Source organism: Ammodytes marinus, assembly GCF_949987685.1.
Source record: "Ammodytes marinus genome assembly, chromosome: 20".
Lineage (NCBI taxonomy): Eukaryota > Metazoa > Chordata > Actinopteri > Uranoscopiformes > Ammodytidae > Ammodytes > Ammodytes marinus.
Window position 1 is genome coordinate 1,168,743 of NC_137224.1, and position 27,829 is coordinate 1,196,571.

At 40.3% G+C, this 27,829-nt stretch overlaps 1 protein-coding gene across 1 annotated transcript; it reads right to left on the reverse strand.

Moving 5' to 3' along the window:
• Positions 1-6: 6 nt before the first annotated feature.
• On the reverse strand, positions 7-15,927 carry LOC307266961 (neoverrucotoxin subunit beta-like). Its single transcript, XM_080049104.1, has 4 exons — positions 15,850-15,927; positions 14,956-15,067; positions 2,163-3,626; positions 7-2,041 (listed from the first exon to the last, which is right to left on the reverse strand). The coding sequence occupies exons 2-4, from the start codon at positions 15,065-15,067 to the stop codon at positions 1,362-1,364; spliced, it is 2,256 nt and encodes a 751-aa protein (XP_079905230.1). The 5' UTR covers positions 15,850-15,927; the 3' UTR covers positions 7-1,361.
• Between the last annotated feature and the right edge of the window lie 11,902 nt (positions 15,928-27,829).

Consider the following 27,829-nt stretch of genomic DNA (forward strand, 5'->3'; position numbering starts at 1 on the left):
TAAACTCTGGTCACTCAACTTTATTGAATATTCTGCCATAGAAGAGAGTTAACATGTCCAACAGGTGTTACAGTGTCATTGGGTCAGTTCTATAAACATCAGCATTTTGCTTTACATCTCAAATAATGGTGTTAACAACAATTCTCTCATCAGAACAGTAAATGATTACTTAGCCAGTTATAAGTCATTAACTGAACCCTGGGCCAGGGTTAAGGTAAAGACTGAAAATAAAAACAAAATGATTATTCTGATATTGTATTAGGATAGCTGTTATTAAAATACCACACATAATAAAAGGAACAAATTCTAAATAAACCAAAAATCCCCCAAAGTACCAATTAAACATGATCAATTCAACAAGACAAGTTATACAATACAACTCTTATGCATAGGCTATGATTAACTACTGTATTCCAACCAACTAGTGTTGACAAAGCAAGATCATATCAATATAGGCTCTTATCCTGTAAGTATCAGGAATTATAATCAAAAGTTACAATAAAAAACTTTTTTAACCTTTATTTATACCGGTAAATCCCATTGAGACCGGAGACTATTTTGCAAGGGAGACCTGTTCCCATTCCCACGTTACCATTTACACACACATTATATACCGATACCAGGCTAACTATCAAGCAATTTAGGGTTCAGTGTCTTGCTCAGGGACAGTTGGACATGTGGCGTGGAGACGGGGGAATCGGACCACCGACCCTGTAGTTGAGGGTCAACTGCCCTACACATTTCGCCACAGCTGCGTTATTAAAGTTTAAACTGAATGTGTAGATGTGTATTCAGTTTAAGAAGTCTGTGCAAAGAATCAACACAAAGTGAAAAACAGAAAGTTACATTTAGAGTCACTTCATAACACCTTCCTCACCAATCATCCTGGTTCCTCTGGGTTTCAATGCATTTCTCAAATGTGTCAAGGGGGCGTGTTCAAGTTCAACTGGGTGTTACGTTTTTAAACTTTAAAGGTGAACACATAACCCAATCAACAGGACAAATAATATAGATATACATATGTCTCTGTCTTTGCTCTTATTCAGCCAGATTCAAGAGTTTTTCCTGCATAGAGAAATCTTTGGCGCCCCCCGAAGAGGATTTATCCAGCACCAAAGGAAAATCAGCATCGCCAAAATGATGACAACAGGGAATGAATTAAGTAATTTGAAACCAAATGGTTTTCTAGATCAGCCCAATTTAAGTTATGTTTCTTGTAGGACTAGGCGATTAATTGAATTTAATTTTTAATTACACAATCATGAAATTATGACATTTTCATATTTACTTGATTATGATTATGCAGAGAGTCAGTGAGCTACATGATGACGCAGCGAGTGACCGGCTGAAAGAAATGCTCTTTATCTGGACTCCCCTCTCCCAGCCCCACGACCCCTCTTAAAAACCGCAAACTTGTCTTGAATCTGTTGCACAGATATGCGACCCAAGAAAGGTCGGCCCACGTTCTTACCTCCCAAAGCCCCATTCTGAGCCAACCCTAGATTCAGTAAGGCATAAGAGCCAACTGTTTCAACAAAGAGGCCTGCGTAAACAGGCTCAGTGAACTTGGTGCGGAAGGTGTAGAGGTGACTCAGTGTGTTTGAGGAGACAGTGTAGAAGGACAGAGTGCCAGCAGGCCAGTCCAGATACACCCCAACTCTGGTGAAGCCAATAGTGGGCAAAGGAACGCTCCACAAATCAGCAGCATTATTAAATGCATGCAATGTTGTATCTGGTGAGCACTTCAGAAAAGACCAGGAATGGTCATTTTGTCCAAACAAGCTTTTTTGACTTTTTCTTTCAACTCCCTTGTATGCAACAGCTATGTAGACATATTCCTTGCCATTATTGCTCATCTCAACCTCCCAGTAATGGCTCCCCTGTAAGCTATCTTTGCACAACACCTGAGGAAATGCATCAAACCTCTCTAGGTTATCAGGGAGATCTGTCTGCTGTTTTCCACGTGTTGCCTTTTTGTTTCCCTCAGACAGATGGAGCTGGTTGTTTGCAGTGTCTGGGTCCAGGGTCAGATCACAGGCATCTGATGAAGAGAACAAAACCAAAATGTATAATTAGTCATTCTGATGATCAAACAGGTTTCTGGAGGAAATAAATAAATACAGTGTAGCTTTGAGTGTCAAAAAGCATGGAAACAGACTTACACCAGATCAAATCTCTTCGGTCTGTGATGGTCTCCACTGCAGGGGGGGCAGGCTTTGAAAAATCCTGAGTGACCAGATTGCCGTTCTTGTATTGGTAGATGGTTGCTCCTTTGTACTTGTCATTTGGAAGGGATGCTACGAGGAAACGGAATTGTTTGTTGTTCTTCAGAACTTTGGCAAGGTCTTGAACATCTATGGCCTTTTCTCTCATTTTGGTTATCACTTCAGCTGAGTAGTACCACTGGTCTTCATTGGCACTTTCTACTTCAAATGCATCCACGTATTTGGCCATCTCATCAAGGTAGGGGTCGTCACCCCCCAGGGAGGTGAAAACGAAGCACAGAGCATCTTCTACACCTGGAGCAAGAACCTCTCTGTCCAACTCTGACTGGTTTTGGACAAACTTCATTCCCTCCATGGTATCTGCACAGGACCTGATGACATTGATTTCTCTCTCCTTATGATCCATCCACTTACTTAGTTTGTCATGACTGAATGGGGACTTATCTGGGTCTACAAATAACTTTTTTATTGGGCTCTCGTTTTCCTTTTTACCTGCACGGATTAATGGCAGTTCCACTGCGATGGTCTTCTTGAGGTCAGATTCATGGTAATGACAGTATTCTTGGAATCTATTTAACTGGTGTCTAATCTGTGGAATATTCCCTACCACTTTGTCTTCCAGAGCATCGTTGCATCTCCTTTCTATTTCCCTCAAATCTTCTAAAACATCTTGAACTTTCCTCAGTGATCCAGGGCTGATCTCTCCTATCAACTCTGCAGCTTTGGGGTCAAAATGTGTCAGTGGCATCAGCCAAACGACCACTGGCACAGTGTTCTCACCCTTTTCACCCAGCAACTTGGGAAGTTCTGCATAGGTATTTACTGCATCTTCAAACTTTACAGGGTTACTCTTAAGAACAAAGTCTCCGTAGAATGTGCAGGAGAATTTTTTAGCCAGGGCTTTTTCTTCCTCAGTCAGATCGAGATCAACCTTTCCCGAAACATCAAAGGAGGGGATCTTTTTGATCACAGCTTCCATGCTCCCACTAATCTCCTGAACATTGCTGGACTCTACCTTCTCACTGTCAAACACAAAGATACCACTTGCCCCATAAAGGATGCCTGTGACTACATGTGTTGCAGAGCCCTGCATTATGAATTCCTTCTGTTTGGTATCAACTGTTAGGTTATTCAATAACAACTCTCTGAAGTTGGTGGTAGCATTGTACTGACATGTCACCCTACTCTGATTCATGGATTTCTTCTTATCATTCAGATACTTGGCAGATCCTTGAACTTCAATCAGTCCAGCCATGAAACTGGCCTTCAGAGAAGCATTAATATCCATCAGGGAGGACTTGGATTCAAAGGAGTCAGATGCCGTGATATTAAATGTACTGCCGGGCTGAACCCTTTCAACTGTCTTCTCTTGTAGAGTTTTTTCATCCCACAATGTAAAACCTAAAGAAAATGAGAAGTAAGATTAATCTGATGATGCATGAAAATTATGTTGAGAATATTAAATCAGGAAAGGTTAAAGCGGCTACGAGTAACATTTAAATATCTTTTAAACAGCCTCATGTTTCCTCTGATAATCATACATTACCTTTAACAGCAAACGAGACCATCAGTGCAAAAAAATATGTTTTTAAATAGTTTTTATTACTGCTTTTGTTCTGGTCGCACACCCAGTCCGATTTTCGGTTCGCTCGTGCAGGCTCTATGGTCACATATCCATATTGGTCGCAGATTTCAGTGTGGCGCAGCAACGTGATTTGAGAAGCCTATCCCTCCAGGTGAGGGAAGGGGAGCGGGAGCCTTGTTTGAGACAGTTATTTGTCGTCATAATGACTGATAACGGGGCTGAACCATCAAAGAACAAAATTAAAATGCAATGAAGAAAACCTAAAAGGGAGAGTGATATAGGCTATGGGCGGGACGAGGGCGTTGCCAAGCAACGTGTATACAATTTCACAAGAGCGAAACTAGACTGCAGTGTTTACTCCTAAATGAATGAGCGGTTGGTACTAACACAAAGTTTGCTTTGCTTCACCATCATCAGATAACCATTATCTGAAATAGTCATTATTTACATCAAGAACACAAACACATTACCTCATCGTGATCCATACTAACTGCCGTCTCTCGTTCATTCGCTTTCTGTGAGGACACGTCTTTCAGCTCCGTGAGAGAGAGTAGTTAGGTGACACTGCTGCATCAACTCATTGCAATCAGGTGTGTGTGGCAGTGACTGGCATTAGTTGATGCAGTGTCAAAACCACTCTCATGGAGCCGAAAAGAGTCCTCACACTTTCAACACACGGACATGCACTATATTGCGCCCTTCTCAGTTCACACTCGCACGCCTGTCACGCGCTAACAGCTTTGCGACAGCGGGCGTCGTAAAAATACTACCGCTTTTGTCCAAAGGGGACGCCAACGTGCCATCTTACTCGTAGTGGCTTTAAGTCTTAATTTGTGAAATGTCTCCGTATTTACACTTATAATTCTGAAATGTTACAATGTAGAGGAAAACATTTAAAGTGTCAGTTTCCTACTAAACTCGATATGCTTATTCATTTAGTGAGACATCTGAGATCAGCAGTATTCACGGAAATGCATTCAGGTCAAGGTGAAAATGTATCAAAAGCTACACAATGCCGTCAGTAAATATAATGTTTTGCCTGGTGGTTGCACAACAGAAAACCTTATAGTTTCCAAAATTGGTTCCTCATCTTTGTTTCATGAATGTTCACAGAAAATGCGACATATTTCCCATAAAAACTATATGAGTTATCAAATTCAGAAGGCTTCAAGGTTACCAATATCCTGCTTGTCAGTTTTTTCCATAGTAACAAGCCATGACACCCAAGCAAAAATCTGCTGTCAACCAACATACATCAACAAAAAAATAAGCATTATCTAGTACTCCATCTCACAGTCAGTGCGTTTACATGCAGACTCATAATCGGGTAACTAAACGAATAAGACTTCAACAGGACTTTTAAACTGCATGTAAACACCTTTATCCGATCTACTTCGCACACAAATCGGCACAATAACGGACAAGAGAAGTCGGATAAGAACACCTAGATAACTCGTTCATTGTCGGCAGTCTCTCTGCATGTATACAGGGATCGGATATCGGATATCGCATATCGGACTTCTCGTTCTGTGCTTGTGTGCCTGCGCGTTATAGGCTACACCATGGGTTATTGCCGGAAGGGAACCGGACGTGGCTCTAAAACCACTTGTTGAAAGCATGGTTGAAAGGGCTACAGCGCCACCTAGCATAGTGGAGACAGCCATGCATCGGACATGTATCCGATTTCTGAAAGGCCATGTATACTCAGACAAGTGACACGGTCCGTTAGAGTGTCTAGTTCGATATATGTCTTAATCCAATCTAGTTGTGCCATGGAAACGCAGTGTTGCTCATATACTATAGCGAGACAACTATTGTGTCCACTAAACAATGACAAAGCTCATTATGATCATCATTATGTTACTGGATTATTCACCTTAATAAGATGTAAATGGGACAAGACATATTTGTCTAAAACAGAATTTGAATGTAGGTGTATTGTGCTGCATCACCCTTCCGGGCATATGATGATAGAAATTAGACAGGGGTCATAGGTCACTCTAATCAACAAAGTCAGGGAATAATGTCAGATTGTTGGCCAATCTGGAAATAAATTCCACCACCTTGCTTCACCAATGTGTTTGTAAAGGTGTCTCATAACTCCCCTACAAAATCTGTGAGAGCTGCTGAAAGTGCTGGTACTTTATATAGTCCATGGGCCAGACCACATATCGGTACCATCTGGGTGGGCAAATTCTAGTTGTGATTTTGTATAACCTTTACATCACTAGAAGAGGTTGATGTGATAGACCTTTTGTATTGGTAGCTTTTTAGTGGTTATCACCTCTTAAAGTGTAGGCTACTGTAATGGAGGCATGACACTGCAGGTGAATAGGTTAAATGTCTTAACTTATATATATCATCATGAAACTTTGCCAGTTGATTACTGACATTACAACAATTCTTTTTTATATAACAATTTTTTCAGAAATGTCTGAATATATAGGGGAGAACGGGGGAATCTGAGGCATCGGGTAATGTGAGCCACCCCCTGTATCTAGGCAACGGAAAACATTTGTGGTCATGTGAGATACAGTGTAGTGTGAAAGTTTGTGAACCCCTTGAGCCTTTTGGAATTTTATTTATTTTAACCATTATTAATTTATTTTTTTCAATACCAGTATTTTTTATATGAAATAACAGATGTTTGTTTATCAATTTAACATTTTTCTTTTCCAGAAATCAATTGTTAAAATAGATAAAACAAATGATTTTACAAATGTTGTATGTGCAAAAGTTTGTGAACCTTAAGCTGCATTGCTTAAATCGAGCAAGGTAAACACAATCAGGTGGGCCAAACTGATTGATGAAATAGACCAATGTAATGAGAGATCTTTAGGGAAGAAATTGGGCGCCACACCGTAATGTTACAGTATTTGCATCCAAGCCCCAATGGTAATACAAATTAGAGGCGTTATTTAAACGCTGTGAATGCGTCTCCGGTGATTGTGTCGGTTGTAGACAGAAACGAACGGAGGGACTCCGCTCACTGTACAGTTCCTATAGTCGCGCAGTTTGGCATTGTGTTTTCAGGCTCGAGACATTCAATCAGATCGCGGAAGTCTTTCCCATTGAAATCGCTAACGGGGAGAATATCCCCGGTTATTATTTTAGCCACAAACCACAGTTCATCTGCGCGGCGGCTCACTCGCTGGCGAGATCACACGGTGAAACGCTGCTGTGATCGGACGAAGGCATTGTGTGTTTCTAAGGTGATTTAACGTCATAGTCTTAGACGAGCGTTTAACTTATGCTGCATATTTTGCACTGCATTGTTTTTTATCAATAGTTTGAAAAAATGGTCCCACACTGGACTCTTATGTGAAGCTGACACTTCATGGAGAAGTGACACTCCTGCAGCGCGCTCACGACCAGACGTGAACTCGCATATACGGTGAAATCTCCCATTAAAAAAACGGCATAACCCACTGATTTTCGGATTTCTATTCTATTTTTAAAGTCAACTTGAGCGCAAGTGGAAAACCGGTCATTCGGTCGACACATTCACATCCCTAATGCGAAATGAGAAAGTAATAAAAACAGCCTACCACACCACAAAGAATGATCAGACCTTCATCTCTTTTTTTTTTTTATGTTTGAACATGACTTCTGCAGGTGAACTATTCATTAAACTGCCCAAATCCAAGAATGAAAACAATCATCAAACTACTGGACTTTAAAATACTGGCCCACTCTTTCAACATACTTTCAGTTGTAGGCTTCAAATTCAATATGTTTGCCTGGTTTTATATTATGTGTATGAGCAATATCAACATTTCATATAATTAACTAAAAGAAAAATAACCAAATCTAAAGGGAATATCTATACTGTTACAGTATAGATATTCCCTTTAGATCTAGTTATTTTTCTAATACAGGTATTATAATTATTGACACTAAATTATGAAGGAAAAAAAAGTGTGTGCAGGGCCAGTGAAAATATACAAGGGGCCAGTAAAACTCGGATCAGAATCAGAATCAATCAGAATCAGATTTATTTGTCATTGCACCGTTACCGAGCAACAAAATTACATTCCAGTTCACACTCCACCACTTCCCACTGGCCCGGCGGGCCAGTAGGAAAAAAAAGTTATGTTGAACCCTGACATCTGTCCCAGATGCTGCAAGAGAGGTCTGCAAATCACTAGATGTAATGTGTGGGTTGGCTTTTAACTGAAAAAATACTTTTCTTGTGGCGCTTGAAGATATTTTTGAAGGAAGTCCACTTCGAGGCAGATGTTCAGTCACTCGTAAAGCTCTCCATTTGTAGATGATTTGCCTCACGGTGGGCCGATGGAGCTCAAACTTTTTTTGAATTAATTTATAGCTGTCCTCAGACAAATGTGCAGCATCACAACTCTATTCCTGAGATCCTCTGAGATTTTTTTCCCTTTTAGCATGTCTGACCTGTATGGGTTCAGTTTGGTGGGCCTAAACTGACCTGGTTTTATCTTTGTTTTATCTAGTGGCGCCCAATTTCTTCCCTAAAGATCTCTCATTACATTGGTCTATTTCATCAATCAGTTTGGCCCACCTGATTGTGTTTACCTTGCTCGATTTAAGCAATGCAGCTTAGGGTTCACAAACTTTTGCACATACAACATTTGTCAAATAATTTGTTTTATCTGTTTTAACAATTGATTTCTGGAAAAGAAAAATGTTGAATTGATAAACAAACATCTGTTATTTCATATAAAAAATACTGGTATTGAAAAAAATGAATTAATAATGGTTAAAATAAATAAAATTCTAAAAGGCTCAAGGGGTTCACAAACTTTCACACAGCACTGTATATGTTTTCAAGCCTGTCTCATTCCCCCATGGCCCTGAAAGAGAGGACCTCATGGTGCTGTGGTAAGCATGTTTTTTTCATCAAAATAGGTATTTTGCATGTAAAAGTAAATTTTCTTGCTTTCAACTTAATCAACTGTTGTGCCAAAGCAAATGTATTCACGTAGAAAAACTTCTATCATATGTGTTGATGAACTACCAACATATGAAACAATGTGATGCTGATAACTGAAGATTAGCCTGAAATGCTAAGAGAGGTAGTTTTGTTCTCAAATTGTGGTGGTGTGGGGAAGTGAGCCAAATGCTGTGAGGGCTCACTTTCCCCCACCATGAGGCACAAGTTAAGTTTAGTCTTAAACATATTTTAGTTGTAGATGACAGGCTGATGTTATAATCCAGTTGGGTCTTCTTCTGTGTTCTGAGTCCCAGGCTGTTCTCGCTGGTTCTGATTTTCTTATGCTTTGACCCCCAGACACAAGCTGGCTCTAAGGGTCCTGTGTTCTGACCCCCAGACTGTGTTCTAATCTAACTGGTTCTATATTTCATTTGAATCTTATTAAAACCTTTTGAATTATAATATGTTGTATTTGATTTTGTTCAGAGTTACTTTCAAGTATTAAGAAAATTTGCTTTGCATAATTGACCAAACCCCATCATTCTTTTACTAGTCCGACATTAGTTCTGGAATATGTGGCTAGCTTCCAGGATTCTTACTGTTACAATATGTGTTGTTATGGAAGTTTCAGAGTGGAAAAAGTAAGTGGATCAGTTTACCCCACAGCTGGGGTAAAGTGAGCCACATGACAACTTTTTTTAAAACAATCATATTTTCACTGCCCTTTGTCTTGAAAAAATTCTGCTAATGCCCATTTCTAGGTAACATCCTGAATTAATGGGAAATGTGTACATTTGAGTGATAAATCATTTTAGCTCCCTTAGAGGGGAGCAAATGTAAAAAGTGGCTCAGATTACCCCGTTCTCCCCTATGCTAATTTTGCATACATTTGTAGCCCTTTTTTTATTAATCCAAAAAAACTATCAAAGAATAGTATTGCCTTCTAGGCATGTTTTTAAGAAGAACATTTATCAGATGAATAACAACATATGAACAAATCCTTCTGTAATATCCTTCAGAATAGTTCTAGGAATGATTATTGTTCTGCCCCTGGCATTGAAAGTGTATGTTGTTCTTAACGTGTGTGGCATATGTGTCTGTACCTTTAAGAGGGAATGCTCTAAGGGAGGGGCTGCTAGTTAGGTGACCGGAAGTCACGAGCACGTTATTCACGTAGAGAGAGCATGCAGGAACAACAGTTTGATCAGCTCTTCCATTAAGATTCAGTTCTTCATCTTCTTTGTTAAAGCAACATCTGTAAGTATTATCTTTATTTTCCATGTGTTGGATTATAGATTTACCGTTGTATGCTTACTTTTTTAGCAGTAGCTTTATTAATACCTGCCTTATGTTTGTACTGTCTTTACAGTTTCACGAAATTACCATTAAACTACATGAGTAATCCTCAACACGCTGTGGAGTTTTTTGGGAAACGTTCAGCTGATTGGAGAGTTAGCTTGCTTGGCTAGCGAGCCCAATACAATTATGGAAAGTTTAGTTAATAAAATTGCTTCAAACATTGTGATTTTTGTAGAGGTATTGAAAAAAGCTACTCTTGAAATAACCGGGAAAGTTTGATTTCGTAAATGAAAAAGGGCTGTTACTACATTCTGTTTTGCAAAAGATTTTAACTCTGGCTATTTCAAACACCTAGTTTTGGGGGGTTAAAAAAATACAAATGTATGCATAGTGAGTTAGATATTGCCAAATTAGCATATAGGGGAGAACGGGGTAATGTGAGACACTTTTTACATTTGCTCCCCTTTAAGCGAGCTAAAATGATTTATCATTCAAATTTACACATTTCCCATTAATTCAGGATGATTCCTAGAAATGGGCAATAGCAGAATTTATTCAAGACAAAGGGCAGTGAAAATAGAATTGTTTTAAAAAAAGTTGTCTTGTGTCTCACTTTACCCCAGCTGTGGGGTAAACTGAGACAGACCAGAGAAGTCAAGGGGGTAAACTGATCCACTGACTTTTTCCACTCTGAAACTACCATAACAACACATGTTGTAACAGTAAGAATCCTGACAGCCAGATTGAAAACCAAATATTCCAAAACTAATGTTGGACTATTAACAGAATCATGGGGTTTGGTCAAATAAGCAAAAAAAAATTCTAAACACTTGAAAGTAACTCTGATCAAATAATAAACATATAATTCATATTCAATAATTAACATTCAAATGAAAGATATAACCAGTTAGATTAAAACACAGTCTGGGGTCAGAACACAGGACCCTTAGAGCCAGCTGTATCTGGGGGTCAGAGCAAAGAACAGCTAGAACAGCCTGGGACTCTGAACACAGACTAGACCCAACTGTCATTTTCCGTCTTTTGAGTCTTTGAGTAATATTTTTCTGCATTTGTTTTATTGGGATCATTCTTTGAATAAAGACATATTACTTAGAGTCTGTCACTCTCCTGTTCCCCACATACATACGTGCCAAACCATGCCCTTGCTGACACCCCTTCAACCATCAACCCCCACCTCCAGCCTACATTATCTTTTGTCTTATTCAAACTAGTCACCTTGCTAACTCATAATGGATTCATTAAAAGAGGGCACAGACACTGTCTCACTTTACCACACAGCATTTGTCTCACTTTACCCCACTGCCACAATTTGAGAAGAAACTCTCTCAGCAATTCAGGCTAATCTTCAGTTATCATCATCACATAGTTTCATATGTTGGTAGTTCATCAACATGTGTGATAGAAGTTTTTCTACCTGAATCAATTTTAGGGCTGCAACTAACGATTATTTTGATAATCGATTAATCTGTCGATTATTTTCTCGATTAATCGATTATTAATCGATTAGTGTTTTGGTCCGTAAAATGTCAGAAAATGGTGAAAAATGTTTACATTTTCCAAAGCCCATGTTGACGTCCTCAAATGTATTGTTATGTCCAAAACACACAGATATTTCAGTTAACTGTTATAATAGGATTAAAGAAACCAGAAAATATTCACATTTGAGAAGCTTAAATCAGAGAATTTTGAATTTTTCTATAAAAAAATTACTCGAAACGACTAATCGATTATCAAAATAGTTGGCGATTATTTTAATAATCGATTAATCGTTGCAGCTCTAATCAATTTGCTTTGGCACAACAATCAATTAAGTTGACAGCAAGACAATTTACTTTTACATGCAAAAAATATTTTTTTGTGAAAAAGACATGCATACAAAATCACCATGAGGTCCTCTCTTTCATGGCCAAGGGGAAATGAGCGGGGCTTGAAAACATATATCTCACATGACCAAAAATGTGTTCCATTGCCTAGATACAGGGGGTGTCTCACATTAGACCAGGGGTGTCCAAACTTTTTTCACTGAGGGCCACATACAGAAAAATCTACGAAGGGCAGGGCCACTTTGCAAAAATAACACATTTATCAGGACATGTAGCTGCTCTGATGTTTAGTTTCATAGTGTCTTCGTAAATTGTAATCCTTCTTCACGGCAACACTTTCCTTGCACATTAAACAGACACATTTCCCCTCTTGTTTATATGCCAATGATACACCCAGTGTTTTCTGCCTTTGCGTCCAATGTCCAGCAGGGTGAAAATAGTATCCAGCCGAGGTCCCGACCCTCCTAGGGGGTTCCGGGGGTATGTCCCCCCGGGAGATTTTTTTAAGTTTTTAAAGTGAAATGCATGAATCTGGTGCACTTTGAGAGGGAAATTAAGAGGCTAAATCTGAAGAATTTTGTATGAAAAAAAAAAATTGAGACACTGTGTCAGATGAATTAGAAGCTATTGGAGAAAGACACATAGATTTTCCATAATAATATTAATTTCTAGTCCTCTGGGATGGGCTTGTTGCTCTTTTTCTTTTATGGGACATATTTCTCAGTAATATAATGAGTGCATTTAAATTATTTAAAAATTAAAAGCACCATATTACATTATATTTTTAAAATGTGCCACGGGCCAATCAATCAGTGTTTAACTAAGAAATGCAAAAAAAAAAACGTTTTTTTTTTTTTTTTTTTTTTTCAAAGGGCCATATTACATTATATTTTTAAAATCGGCCACGGGCCAACAAAAAGCGGGCCGTAGTTCGGACACCCCTGCATTAGACATTACCCAATGTCTCACATTCCCCCGTTCTCCCCTACTGTATATTCAAACATTTGAAAAAAAATTGTAATATAAAAAATGTTTTTTTTAATGTGAGTAATCAACTGGAAAAGTTTCATGATGATATCTAAAAGTTAAAAATATTTCACCTGCAATGTTTTGCCTCCATTACAGTAGTCTATACCAGTGGTTCCCAAACTTTTTGTGCCCAAGGCACACCAAAGGACAAATAAAAATTTCAAGGCACACCTATTGTGCAAAATAGCCTTATAACACGTGTTATCACTAATATCATCTGTTTATCTGTTAAGTTTATAATTATTTACTATTGCCAAATACGATGTGACAAAGACAACTATTCTACTCATGAAATATTTATTAACAAAATACCTCACAAAAAAATATTTAAACTTTATCAAATTGGGCTTAATCAAACACACCCATTTCAACCAGAAAGGTGAGGCAAAGGAAACAGAAATTCAGCAGAGAACTGTCCATGAGAAAGCTGCATGGTCCTGAATCTGACCCACAAATTATAACTGTAACATTTAGAATCAGGCTTTTTTTGTAAATATTCTGCCTACTAACAAATCAGTGGGACACATGTACCTGTCGGGGCGCACAGATTTTTTTAATCCTTGGTGGCACGTAGGAGAGGGCCACTCGCAAGTCCTGCTCAACAGAGAGCCGTGACCTGGTCTTGTTCTTCATGTAAACAAGAGTGGAGAACGCCAACTCACACAGGTAGGTGGTGGGGAAATTAAGAAGTTGGTCGATAGCGTGGTGGGAGATGGTTGGATATTCTGATGCACAAACCAACCAAAACTGATCGAGTGTGAGCTCACTAAATTTCAGTTTCAGCGTGCGGTCCGCACGGAGCTCTGCGCTCTCCTCTCTCTCCTTCATAGTGAGCTTCTCGGTTGAGGACTCGGACTCCTGGTTGAATGGGTCTCGGATCCAGTCATTGTCCTCGATGTCCGCCACACGTGGAAAATAGCGCTCAAACCTCTCTTTTAAGGTCTGAAGGTGTTCGGCATATATAGCGCGCTCACTGGCTGCCTGTGGCGCAGCTGATGCCAGCGGGAACATGTTCATGGAGCCCTGTTCCAAAGCCTCGCGCCACAGGGTCAGTTTGCCCATAAAGCCCCGAATCTTGTCTGTGAATGATAAAATGTTTTAATTCCTGCCCTGAAGCTTGGCGTTTAACTCGTTGAGATGCCAAAATATGTCTGCAAGGAGCCAGCCTGGCGCATCAGCTCTCATCTGCGAGCCTGTCCTTATGTGGGACAGTGTGTTCACGTGAAAATTCCAAAAGCTCTTCCCGAAGCTCGTAAAAACGGGATAAGACTTTCCCCCGAGACAACCATCGTACCTCTGTGTGGAGGATCAGGCTTTGGTGGTCGGCTCCCATCTCAGCGCACAGCTGGGAGAAAAGGCGAGATTTCAGGGGCCTTGATTTGATGTAAATTCCCACGTGCGCAACTGCGCGAACAGCGAAATGTGGGATCCTCTTTGAGGATTTTTTAAATAGTTTTTAGATAAAGAGCTTGCCTCTGTATTATGGAATGAGTGCATTCAAAGTAGTATATAGTAAATTAAAATAATTATTTTTGTATAGTTGTATACTATATTGCATTAGTAGGCTATGGTTGTCACAAAATCCCACGGCACACTTGGACTTGCCTCACGGCACACCAGTGTGCCGCGGCACACAGTTTGGGAACCACTGGTCTATACGTTAAGAGGGGATAACCACTAAAAAGCTACAAATACAAAAGGTCTATCCCATCAAAACCTCTCGTTAGGGATGTAAAGGATGTAAAGGATGTAAAGGTTATACAAAATCGCAACTAGAATTTGCCCACCCAGATGGTACCGATATCTGGTCTGGCCCATGGACTATATAAAGTAAGGAATTTATTCACTAACACTTGAGGAAGGCAAAATTGTCGGCTGAAACATTGTGTCTGCTTTGCATATTAAAGTATTGTCTGGACCATATAGCATATAACTGTACTTTCTTTGAACTTGGAAATGGTCACAAGTACATTGCCGTAAAATAGTGTTAACTGCTCTATGAGATGGCTTCAAATGTTATGTTAAGAAATTTAACCTGAACATATTTTTAGATAAGTCAACACTTACCTGGGATCAGTTCATCTTTCCGAGCATCATAGAACATTCCCAGGGTGAAAGGCCGACCCAGACCAGCAATCCTTATATTATCTGATTCCATTTCTCCAACCGGTTGAGACATCTGAAGCAAATGGCCACACAGCCTTTAATACTTCATTCAGATTTAAGGAAGGAAGACAACAATTATAACACTAGGACTCAATTCTAACAGGGGTGTGTATATATATATATACAGGTCCTTCTCATATAATTAGCATATTGTGATAAAGTTCAATATTTTCTGTAATATACTGATAAACATTAGACTTTCATATATTTTAGATTCATTACACACAACTGAAGTAGTGCAAGCCTTTTATTGTTTTAATATTGATGATTTTGGCAAAAAAGTAAAGAAAAACCAAAAATCCCTATCTCAAAAAATTAGCATATTTCATCCGACCAATAAAAGAAAAGTGTTTTTAATTCAAAAAAGTCAACCTGCAAATAATTATGTTCAGTTATGCACTCAATACTTGGTCGGGAATCCTTTCGCAGAAATGACTGCTTCAATGCGGCGTGGCATGGAGGCAATAAGCCTGTGGCACTGCTGAGGTGTTATGGAAATATATGAAAGTCTAATGTTTATCAGTATATTACAGAAAATATTGAACTTTATCACAATATGCTAATTATATGAGAAGGACCTGTATATATATATATATATATATACATATATATACATATATACACAAACATATACTGTGTGTATGTATATATATTTATATATTAATATATATATATATATATATATATATATATATATATATATATATATATATATATATATATATATATATATGTGTGTTATACAGTATATGTATCTGTTTGTGTCCCCTTCTGTCCATCCAAGTTTGTCCTCACCTGGTGAAGTTGTGTAGATCAGCTGATCAGCTTGCTTGAGAGGTGTCTTGACTTCTAAGCGGAGCAGTAAATCTGATACTCTGCGATTCTGCCAGATTATTTATATCCTTTCAGACACCAAGTTTCTAGTCACTCCTATTCCTGATAAACAGATACTTGGATAACTTCAAGTTTTAAAAAAAATACCCATGTTAAGTGCCAGGCCTGGGGCAAAATGCCTTTGGTATACTTCCTTCTCACTTTTCCCCTCCCTTTTGGAGGCTGTGGGACGTAGGAGGCTCAGTATGTTTGAGTTCGTTTGGGTTCTCCCCCCATCTCCTCTTTGAACCACTTCATCTATCAATAAAAAGGTTAAAACAATATTTTTTTAAAGAAGTCATTTAAGATATAATTGTATTAATGGTTTTGTCATTCTTTAAACTTTTTAATTTGAATTGACTGATTTCACGCGGAGAAACTGATGTGCAGATCCACTGATAATCAACCGCAGTCCATGCCCTGATTGGGATTTCCCACAGCATGCGCTCCTTCAGCACTCGTGGCAGCTGCTGCATCCCAACGTGACATAAATGTTGAACCTGAATTGCTTGTTTGCAACATTGCTTTTTTAGCATTAGTGTGTGGGTGTACATAACAGTGTCAGTGGTTATTGTTTTAAATTGATTTACTGTTTTAATCTTGCTGTCAGCCAGTTCCGAGCTGCTGCTGTTGTGTGGGTGTTTGTTTACTGGAAAATGTTCCTACGGCTACGACCACAACCGCCAGACACACCTGTAGGACACGCCTCTCTCCTTTATTCTACAAAGTAATTCTTTATTTTTTTCACTCTTCTCACGCAATTTACAACGTGATCGAGCAACAAGCGTTCTCCACAGTCACTGACTCCACCCTTAACTGAGCAAGAAATATGCCGCACACACCTGTAGGACACACCTCTGTAGTGGGTAGTAGAGCGCATATCGCCCAGCCCTGGTAGAGCGCATACCATTTGGGCTTGGTCCTTGTTGCAGTGGTTTGACTCCGGCCCGGGACATTCTCCGCATGTCCTACCCTCTCTCTCTCCCCCCGTTTCATCCTTGAACTGCTTCATCTATCAATACAAAGGTTAAAACAAACAAAAAGTTATTTTATATGTCATCTTATTTATGGTTTTTGGCATTTGTTACATTACATTTTATTTAGCTGACGCTTTTATCCAAAGCGACTTCCATTTAAGTGCATTCAACCATGAAGGTACAAACTCAGAACAACAGGAATCACGTCAGTACTATAGCTTCAAATAAAACTAGAAAATCCCGTGGATATTTTAAAAGTACAGGCTCCCCTGGCGCCGACCACCAGCCCCGTACGGCTCGGCTCGAAAAGCTTCGCCTAACCGCCGCCACGCTCTTTCTGAAGACGAGTCCCAAGTTTGGGGCCGATTAAACAGTATATGTCGTGGCAAATCAGCAGCAAAGGGCCGCTCTCGCGAAGACGTTTTGGTAAACGGCGGCCATGTTTCTTGAGCTATCTCGCTAAAACTTTATAGATCTAAGATAAGATCAGCAAGTGTTATGATTTATTTGAGTGGTTTTATATTTTTTTACATGCAGACAAAAAAAAACAGAATAAGTAAACACATACAGTACATACACAACACCAAAGCCCCTCTCCCCTCCCCCTCCCCCTCCCCTCTCCTTCACATAAACAGACAAGGAATACAGAAAAAAGTGAAATAAATAACTAAGACAAAATGATTAAGAAAATAAGCTATAAATACACAAGAAACAAAACAAAGCTAAAACAAAAACAAAACTGGGGCAAACCTCACACCTTTTGGTTCCCTATGTGCCGCAGCACTGGGCCCCATATAGCGGGGAATTTATGGGGGTGGCCTGACAGCTCGTATCTTAGCCTTTCCACATGTAGAATGCCCACCAGTTCCCTCAGCCAGGTATCGAACTGGGGTGCCAAGTCGGACTTCCACAGCCTCAGGATACATCTTTTAGCAATTACCATGCCATAAACCATGATTATGCGTGCATTGTGGTCCAATTTTTCCAGGGCTGTGGAATGTCCGAACTGGGCGGTTTCCGGATCAGGAGTTAAAGACACATTTAAAACGTTAGAATACCATTTCAATACAAGACACCAAAAGTTGTAAAGATTTGGACATTCCCAAAAGTGGTGAGCAAGTGTACCCTCTGCAATCTTATACCCGTTACATAAAGGCGAAAGATCTGGGAAAATGTTATGCAGTTTAACCTTAGAATAGTGCAATCTAAGTGTGACCTTAAATTGAATTAACTGAAGCCTTGAGTTTATAGAGCAGGATTTTATGCTTTTTAGCGCTCCCTCCCAGACATCGTCAGCTATTCCAAAGTTTAAGTATTTTTCCCAGGCTTGCTTTATTTTTAAGGTAGATGTGTCCTGCCGGTCTAAAAATATTCCCACAAAAGATGAAATCAGGTTTTTAGCTTCTGGTGAGCCCAGTAAAACTGGACAATGAATCATCTGCAGGCATAGATTCAAAGGATGGTATATTCTGTCTGACATAATTCCTTAACTGTAGATACCTGAAGAATTGACCTTTCGACAGTGAAAACTTTGATACTAGCTGATCAAATGAAGCAAAGTGACCATTTATATAAATGTCCTCAACTGTTACTATTCCCTTCCGACTCCAATCTCTGAATGCTGAATCTGTGAACGATGGGGGGAAGGCATGGTTATGCCAGATTGGGGCATGTATGGTCGTGCTCGATAGTTCACAGGCCTTCCTAATTTGGTTCCAAATTCTCTGACTGTTGGATATAATAAAGTGGTCTCCTCTAAAGGAGGCAGGCGGTCTGGGAGAAGAGAAAAGGAGGGCGGTAAGAGAAGTTTTTGGGGCCAAGCTTTTTTCAATTGCCAACCAGGCGGGCAGATCAGGTCTAATGCCTTTTTCATATGTAAATTGCCAATACACCATCACTCTAGCATTGGCAGCCCAGTGATAATGTAAAAAACATGGTAACCCCAGTCCGCCATGCTCCCTGGGTTTCTAAAGATGGGCTTTTGCGATCCTATGTGCTTTATATCCCCAAATGAAAGGCATTATAATAGAATCAATTGACTTAAACTAGGGGAGAACGGGGTAAGTAGGCACACTTTTAGTGATAATTGCTCATCACCTAAACATCTTTCGATAGTCATTCCTACATTACATTGAAGCTTAATGTGTTGGCTTGAAATGTGTACCCCTCACTTTTTCTATCTTATTGTAATAAAGAAGAAATTAATCATCAAAGACACCCTTACACATTGTGACAACCAACCCCATCAAGGGGTCGGTTGTCATACACTATGGGGTTGTTTGTCACAATGTTATCTTAATGGGAATAATCTTGAAAAGAAGGAAAGAAAGTAGAACTAAATTTGAAAATGCAATTGCATTGTCAAGTTGACAAATGGCCTACATAACTTACTGTAGCCTTGGCAGCTGGTCTAGTTTGGAATGCACTGGGTTGTTTTGATTTTGATGCCCTTTTTTCCTTTGCATGCTAGCTGCCTTTTCCTGCTCTATTCTTTCCTTTTCTGGGGTGTCAGTGAGGATACAGCTTGACAATTTATTTCGTTATTGGGTTCCTTTTCTGGCTGTAGCCTTTGGATAACATGTGACAACCAACCCCCCCAAAAATGTGACGACCAACCCCAACTTGAATTTTTTGCTAGCATCAAGGCCAACAACCATCTGACAACTAATTAGCTTGCTAACCACAATCTAAACTATAGTTTACCCTTCACACTTTTTATGGGTAACAAGTGTTTTGTTATAAACCCATTCTGTAAAAGCCTAGAAGAAAAATACTGAGGAGCTAAATATTTTCAATTTGACATGAGAAACACAAACAGTCCTCTCACCTCAAATTCAGCAGTCTAACTCCAAGGAATACTATGTAGGTGACCTCTGATCTCAATTCTGGATATTTACATACCAAAATTTCACAGACAGCGCCTTCTGGTTCCGAGATATAACGATTGTGACAACCAACCCGTGTGACAAATTACCCCGTTCTCCCCTAAGATTTAGGAATATAAATTGGCACATTCTGAAATAGATACAGAAATCTCGGCAGGGAGACCATCTTTACTGCATTCACACGGCCAATAAGGGAGATCGGTAATGTTCTCCATTTCTCTATGTTCTCCTTTAGTTTGTTCAATCGTTCCGTAAAATTCTTTGGGTTTTTAGATAATTTAATGCCCAGGTACTTTATACTGACCAGATTTGTTTTAAACGGCGTATTGGCTAGGAATGTTGGGTCCAGATCTGCTGTTAAAGACAAGAGTTAACTTTTTTTGCCAGTTTATGGTGTAACCCGAGACGTCGCCAAAATAATGAATTAGCTGGAGTAGGTGGGGGATGGAATTCTCGGGGTCGGCTACAAAGTGGGCGATGTCATCTGCGTACAGAGAGATCTTAAGGTGCGAACACACTAGGCACTTTACACGCGTAAGATTTTCGTGCGTAACGCAGCTAAAATGTTGCTTGATCATTTTGTGTCAAAAATGGTTATACGCGCGTAACGTGCCTAGTCTCCCTCCCGATATTGTATTTCCCTTATCAACCATGGCTGCGATCAGAACCGACCCGACACAACAGCGTGCATGTCCACACAAAAACAACAACAACACGGCCAACAACTGTGCCAAAAGACAAACTGAACAGCACAAATAGCCTAGCATTAAAACAGCATTGCATATTCACGGCAGCTACATAACAAACACAGCAGCATCGGTGCACGGCGGCACAACATAAAGGCAAGTAGCCAAAATTACCCTACCTGGCTGTGACAGGGGACCGTGGCTGGCGTAGATCAACACCGTGCTTCGTGTACTTGTCGTGAAAGTCCCGCGGACAGTCGTCATGTTTGGGTTCATAATATGAGGCGCTAACCGCCCGCACACAACAGGGTGAGTTAACTAATGCTATACGGCGCTAACTTTGTTTATCGGCTAAAGCACAGCTGCACATATTCACTGAATTAACCAGGAAGTCCATTCTCCTGGTTTACTTTCCCCACGTCTTCTAACCCCGAGCGGCTTCATACAGCACCGGCCGCCGCAATACATTTCCTCCTCGGTGTCTCGCATCAGCCTCTGTGTACAGTACACTGTTCTCCGACCCTGCCAATGTATGTGACGTCGGGTCAAGCTCAACGCTGATTGGCCAACGCGGCTAATCATCTCGCGTAGGAGCAACAAAAGTTCAATTTTTTGAACTCCTCGCGTAGCTGCGTAATATATACGCGCGTAAAAATGTTGCTTTAGCGCGAGTGAAAATGTTGCTTTAGCGCGAGTGACGCATTTACGCGCCATGTACGCGCCATGTACGCGCGTAAACCAATGGTTCCCTATGGAAAAGGGGCCGATTTCATACGCGTCTGTACGCGTGTAAAGTGCCTAGTGTGTTCGCACCTTTATGGTCCATCCCACCTAGTGATATTGGCTTTATAAGTGCGTGCCCTCTTATGCTAATAGCCAGAGGCTCGATGGGCAACGCAAAGAGGAGCGGCGAGAGGGGGCAACCCTGGCGCGTGCCCCTCTGAAGGGCAAAGGGTGTGGATCTTTCCTGGTTTGTTAGAATGGAGGCGGTGGGATGGGCATATATTAAACGCACCCAGGAAATAAAAGGGGCCCCATGACCGAACTCCTCCAGCACCTTGAGCAAGTACCCCCATTCAACCTGGTCGAAAGCCTTTTCGGCGTCCAGACACAGAACAGCTTGTTTGGAAGAGCTGTCGAATTTGTTATACATAATATTTAGGACTCTCCTAACATTAAAAAATTAAAACCTATTGGGGATGAACCCGGTCTGATCTGTGTGAATAATGGATTCTATAAATGTATATAGTCTATTTGCCAGAATTTTTGTAAATTTTTTGAAATCCAAGTTAAGCATAGAAATTGGTCGATATGAGGACGAGTTAGTTTCATCTCTGTCTTGTTTTAACAAGAGAGAAATGTTTACGTTATACAGTGTTGGTGGCCTATTCGCTTCGGCTGAGTGGGTGAACATTCTATGCAGGATCGGGGTTACTTGGTCAGCAAACTTCTTATAACATTTAACTACGAAGCCATCTGGCCCAAGGCTCTTGCCGTTATGCAGCGATTTGATAGCGTCCGTGATTTCTGCAGGGGACAGTTCAGAGTTTAAGGCCTCGCGGGAGGCGCTGTCTAGTTTTGGTATATCTAGCTTTTTTAACCATGCGTCGATATCACCATTAGCTTTGGATGTATACAGCTCCTGATAATATTCCTTAAAGCGTTTATTTATCTGTTTCGGGTCAGTTAAAGCCACACCTCTGCTAGATTTTATTGTATGTATGGATCTGCTGGCTTGTTGCCCTCTGAGCTGGCGGGCCAGCAAAGTATGTGGTTTATCGCCTAATTCAAAATAATGTTGCTTAAGTCTGAGAAGTTGATCACTCACTTGACTCGTTAAAATAGTGTTATACTCGTATTTAAGACTAAGAATATTTTGCAGAGGTTGGGGGTTATTTGTGTTTCTGTACAGTGTCTCCAGCGAGGTGAGCTCCAAGTCAATATCCTTTAAACGTCTTTCTCTAGATTTCTTTAAAGACCCTTCATATGAAATGATATAACCTCTCATGACCACTTTAAAAGTTTCCCACCAGGTGGAGTCAGAGACATCCGAGGTATCGTTGGTCTCTAAATATTCAGTGATTTTTCCCGACATCTATTTACAAAAATTTCTGTCGTTGAGCAAAGAAGGGCGTAGACGCCAATTAGCTTGCTGTTTGGATCTCCCAAAGTCAAGAATAATGGCCGCTGGGGCATGATCCGAGATCAGGATGTTGTGATATTTGGTGTCTATTACATTGGGTATGAGTCTTGAGTCTGATAAAAAATAATCAATTCGAGAATACGAATTGTGCATTTTGGAAAAAAAAGGAGTAGTCTCTGTCTGTGGGGTGCTGTATTCTCCAGATGTCAACTAAATTAGGAGTTGAAATCAAGTTTTTCAGAATTGTAGATGAGTTAGAAGGGTAGCTTGTTTTCTTTGATGACCTGTCCATATGTCAATCAAGAATTACATTTTGGTCCCCTGCAGCAATCACATTTGTGCCCAAAAGGTCGGGTAACATATCAAAGGTTTTACGGAAAAAGGTAGCGTCATCAATATTTGGGCCATAAATGTTAAGAAGTGTTACATGAACAGAGCAAAGGTACCCAGTTACTATAAGGAAACGACCATTCGGGTCAGTTACTGTAGAGATATGTCTGAAATCTATGTTTTTCTTAATAATAATTGCCACACCGCGGGCTTTGCAAGAAAAAGTGGATTGAAATATCTGTCCTGCCCATCTGCAGCGCAGCCGGTTCCACTGTGATGGTCTAATGTGAGTTTCTTGGAGGAACACAATGTCGGCAGATAGAGATTTAAGATGGGAAAAAACCTTTGCTCGTTTAATTGGATGGCCCATGCCTCGCACGATCCAGCTCACCATGGTAACCCCCCTGCTTGTATCATCACCCCCGGGTATCATACAAAGTTATTCGCCATAATACACATGCAGTGACACAGTAGTTTGCCCCAAACAAAAAGACAGTTACAGCCATTGACACTAACGGTTGCCCGCTTGCCCGGGGAAAGTGAAAATAATGTTCGGGCAAGTTGAGATTGCTTTTTGGTTGCCCGGACGGGCAAGTAGATTTTAGAGGGGTTGTCAGTAGTCTAGGCTATTTATTCATGTGAATTAGAGTTCGCAAAACATTTTTTTTCCCGCTAACCCACACAAAATAGATATGCTATATTTGCAATTGAGCAGCTGCGCGTGGCAGCCAGCCGCATCACGCTCTCTCTCTCTCGCACTCTATCTCTATCTCTCTCTCACACACACACACACACAACAGCCTGTGTGCGCGCAGTTTCGCTGTCTACGTTCCGAAAGCCGGCTCTATTAGGCTACGGACCTGGTTCCGCTATATTCAAAACCCAGAAATCAATAACGTTTGAGCTTATCGATACCGCTATGGAGTCCATGTGGTGTTGAAGAAACTCCTTCAACCCGCTTCAACTCAGTCTCCAAAAAAAAAATAATAACCCGTCCGCTGAGCCGCTGCCGCTGCAGACGGGCTCGGCACCGTCTCATCATTCATTCAAAACAGCGGTGATCAACAAACGAGAGACTGTTTAGCAAGTCCCTAAATCCATATTAAAATCTGCAGGATAATAACTAGTTATCTTAAAAAAAATCGCAAACGTTCAAATGTGATGTGTTCAGGTCGGCTCAGTAAAATTATTATTAGGCAAAGGTTAATAAAAGGACATCATGATATGTTCAAATGTAGGCTAACATCAAGAAAAAATACTTTTAGTTTTTCGCGAGAAGCTTGAATAATACAGTTTGGGTGAAAAACTTGTTTTCCCAGCAATATAAAATAATTAGTAGGCCTACATATGGAATTATGACCTGTTTAAAGTCCTATCCTTAGCTCTGCCCATCTTGTAAGCAATTAAAGCAATAATACCAGACAGTTCTCTTAAACAAAATAATAGAAAAGTATCAATAAAGATTTGTTTTGTGGAGTCTTTATAATGGTATCAATATGAAAATAAATTAACGATCCCCCTCCTTACTTACAGTATAACTGGGCAATAGCTTTAACATGGTGGACTTTAATAATTTTATGGCAGACGATCACTTTTTGGCACAATGTGACCGTTTTGAATAAGTAAAATAAGTCACATTTTTCTGAACACATGTGTGTTCACACATGTGTGCTAACAAGCTTGACTCTGAGCTAGACTGAGTTTTCTGAGCCCCCCAAAACCAGGCCAGGTGCCTGGCAAAAAGAGGCCCTTTTACGATGCTGCAGCAGGACCAAGCACTTGGCTGTATGTGTGATGTCATGATATCTAGTTAAGCTTATATGAATTGTTGTTGGTTGTATGTGGTTAGGATGAGACAAGTAAGCAGTGTTTGCATTTAAGAGATAAGGTTCGCTAAAATTTATATTTTAATAAGCATATCACTGTTTAACATTTTGGGCAAGTGAACACGACATTCGGGCAAGTAAAACATTACCTGTACTTTCCCTATGGGAAAGTTCTTTTGAAACCTTAGTGTCAACCCCTGAGTTATACCACCAGAACAAAAACGCATACAGCCCTCCCACCCTCCCCACTTTCCCAAACAAAGCAAGGGAAAATACCCTAAGGATAACCCTCCCCACCACCCCCCAAACCCAATGTCCTCATCCCCAAACGATGAAGACGGCAGGCCGAACGCAGGTTTAAACTTCCGTTGCATCTTGACAGAAAAAGAAAACGCTATCCTCTCTTCATGCAGAGAGGCTCCGAGAGTTCAAACAGAGCACCGTGGGTGCATATAAAACACAAATGAACACCACAATTGAGAAAAGTCACATATAAAGGCACTGTTTGCCTACCATATCCAGCCAATGAGCGAGCCCAACGGAAAAGAGAGGAAAAAATAAATAAGATAAAAAGGTGCATGGAACACACAGAGGATCAGTGCTCAGCCACAGGGCGATGAGCAAAAACCTCAGCAGCCCGCAAAGGACACCTTAATCTGGATGTATATTAGTTTTAGAATAACTAGGCCTATATAATAAAATAAATTGATTTAAACAAAATAAAACTCTGGGCGACTGGATGGGGCCGGATAACAGTGATCGACAAAACGATGTGTAATAAACAAGAAAAAAAAAGAAAAGAAAAAAGAAAAACACGCAACTCAGCTGGGGAACCCCATCAACGTTCAACACTAAAACAGTGTGATTCATAACAGTATCCTGAGGCCCGTGTGGGGATGGAGTAGCAAAAACAACAACAACACCCCACACACATCAGCTGGGAAAACATTCTATAAGTGGCCAATATCTAGGTTAAAGTCTGTTTTTACCTTACAGGATGAGAGAGTTCAGTAGTCTGAAAATCCTCAGCGAGCAGAAAAGTGCATATCGTAAAAAGCCTGGGCGTCTTTCGGGCACTCAAAAAACCTCTTCTCTCCGCGGTGTTCCACGCGCAGACGGGCCGGGAACAGGAGGGAAAACCTGACTTGCTTCTCGTAGAGGCAGCGTTTCACACCGGCAAAGGATGCTCTCTTCTTAGCGATGTTGGCGGTCATGTCGGGGAAAAAGTAAACATTCTGTCCATGGTACTTGAGCTGCTGTGCGTCCCTCTCTAGCAAGTGTTATGATGATACAAGCTATGGTCAATGAGTTATGGCCAATTTGCTAATAAGCCCCGCCCCGTGTAAACATTTTGGTCAATGGTTGCCATGTTTTTCAAGCTATCCTACTAATATTTTACGGACATGTTCATCGAAGTCCCCCGAGGCTTCGCGAGAAATGTGGTGTCGATTATGGTGTCGAGTGAAATTTGAGAAAGTTGTAAATAAAGTTAAAACCCTGTTTTTCAGTTTATGCAAATTGCGGGAAATATTCCCAGGCAGACTTATATGGTCCCGGAGGCTTTTTTGTAGAGCACTCGAACGTACACCTGAGTTATTTAAAGTGAATCGGACTTACGGTGTGAGGGGCGTGGCCTCTCAAACTTCTTACAGTCGGTGCTTAATAACAGCGCCAACTTGTGGCAGATTCCTTAGAAAAGTAATAGCACAACCTGTGGAGTGGGGACGCACATTCTGTGAAATGTTTGTATTTCTGCATGTAACGATGTGGGAGGAGATTCAGCTAGAAAAAATAAGAAGATACTGTATTATGGTGGATTACAATAAATTACAATACTTGAGGGCCTGTACTTCATAAACCTACAAAGTGCCACACGGCAGTGCTACATGGAGATGTAACAAGTGCCTTTTTTTTTTAAACTTTGTCATTTAATTAAGCAATATCACATGAGAGGGAGCAATGTTGTCTCTCTATATCGGCGCTGCTGTGATTCGGCCGTAGGTACGAGGCCGCAGGCCGAGTGCCGAAGAAAATCGCACCAGCGCTAGAGATGGGAATTGATAAGAATGTAACCATTCTGATTCCGATTCTGCTTATCGATCTGATTCCTTATCGATTCTCTTATCAATTCTCATTGTGTGAGAAAATACGTACAAATGTGTTTATTTGTATTAACCTGCTTAAATAAATGATCATAAGTGTGTCTAGTTTGTGCAAAAATTATCAAGAGTACTTTAGGATTAGGAAATTGTCAATTTTCACATTAATTGGTCCGGACAAAAAAAAAGTTTATCTTTTTAAGCCTAAAAACTAAAAACACAGACTAAAAACAGTCAAGGAAGAGCTTGTGCCTTTTGGAATATTAACTGTGCTCATTTGCATTCAACTTGAAACAAAATTCAACTGACATAAAAAATACAAAGAAGTCTTCTGTAAAGATAAGACCAACTATCAACTTTGGCAAATTAACCATTTGTTTGCAGAAAAAATATCATGTATGCCCTCTCAGGAAGAATACGAGATATTGTATGTACATGCTGTTCTAATGTGAAGCGCGCAGTTTATTATTAATATAACGGCCCGTCATCAGACACATTTGTACATCGGTCGCTCCTCAAGTAATCCAAGTCTTTTTTTTTGTATGGGCAGAGATCGTTATTTTAAGTGTGTAGTTACAAAGTGTCATGTTTAACTTTAGTGTAGGGTTTGTCTCAACCACCGTGCGTAAAGGGTGCATTAAAACAGCTGACGGGAGGAAAAAGGCTCTCGCCTTTTTATCTCTCTTCCTTTTTTATAAGCCCGCCCGCTGTTTATTATTAATATAACGGCCCGTCATCAGACACATGTGCCGGATGGTTTTTGCACATCGATCGCTCCATCAAGTTATCCAAGTCAGTGCTTTTTGTATGGGTAGAGATCGTTATTTTAAGTGTGTCTTTATGAAGTTTATTGTTAAACTTAAGTGTAGACTATTGTTTCCTTATCACCGCCGAGTTCCGCTGTTTGTTGTTTTGGGTTCGTCTCGACCCGCCGTGCGTAAAGGCAGCAGAACAGC

Coding starts and splice junctions, on each gene's coding strand:
- LOC307266961 (XM_080049104.1), bottom strand. CDS start 15,067: ATGTCTCAACCGGTTGGAGAAATGGAATCAGATAATATAAGGATTGCT. Junction 3,627..14,955: donor GAAAGATGAACTGATCCCAG/GTAAGTGTTGAC, acceptor CATTTTCTTTAG/GTTTTACATTGTGGGATGAA. Junction 2,042..2,162: donor CCGAAGAGATTTGATCTGGT/GTAAGTCTGTTT, acceptor TCTCTTCATCAG/ATGCCTGTGATCTGACCCTG.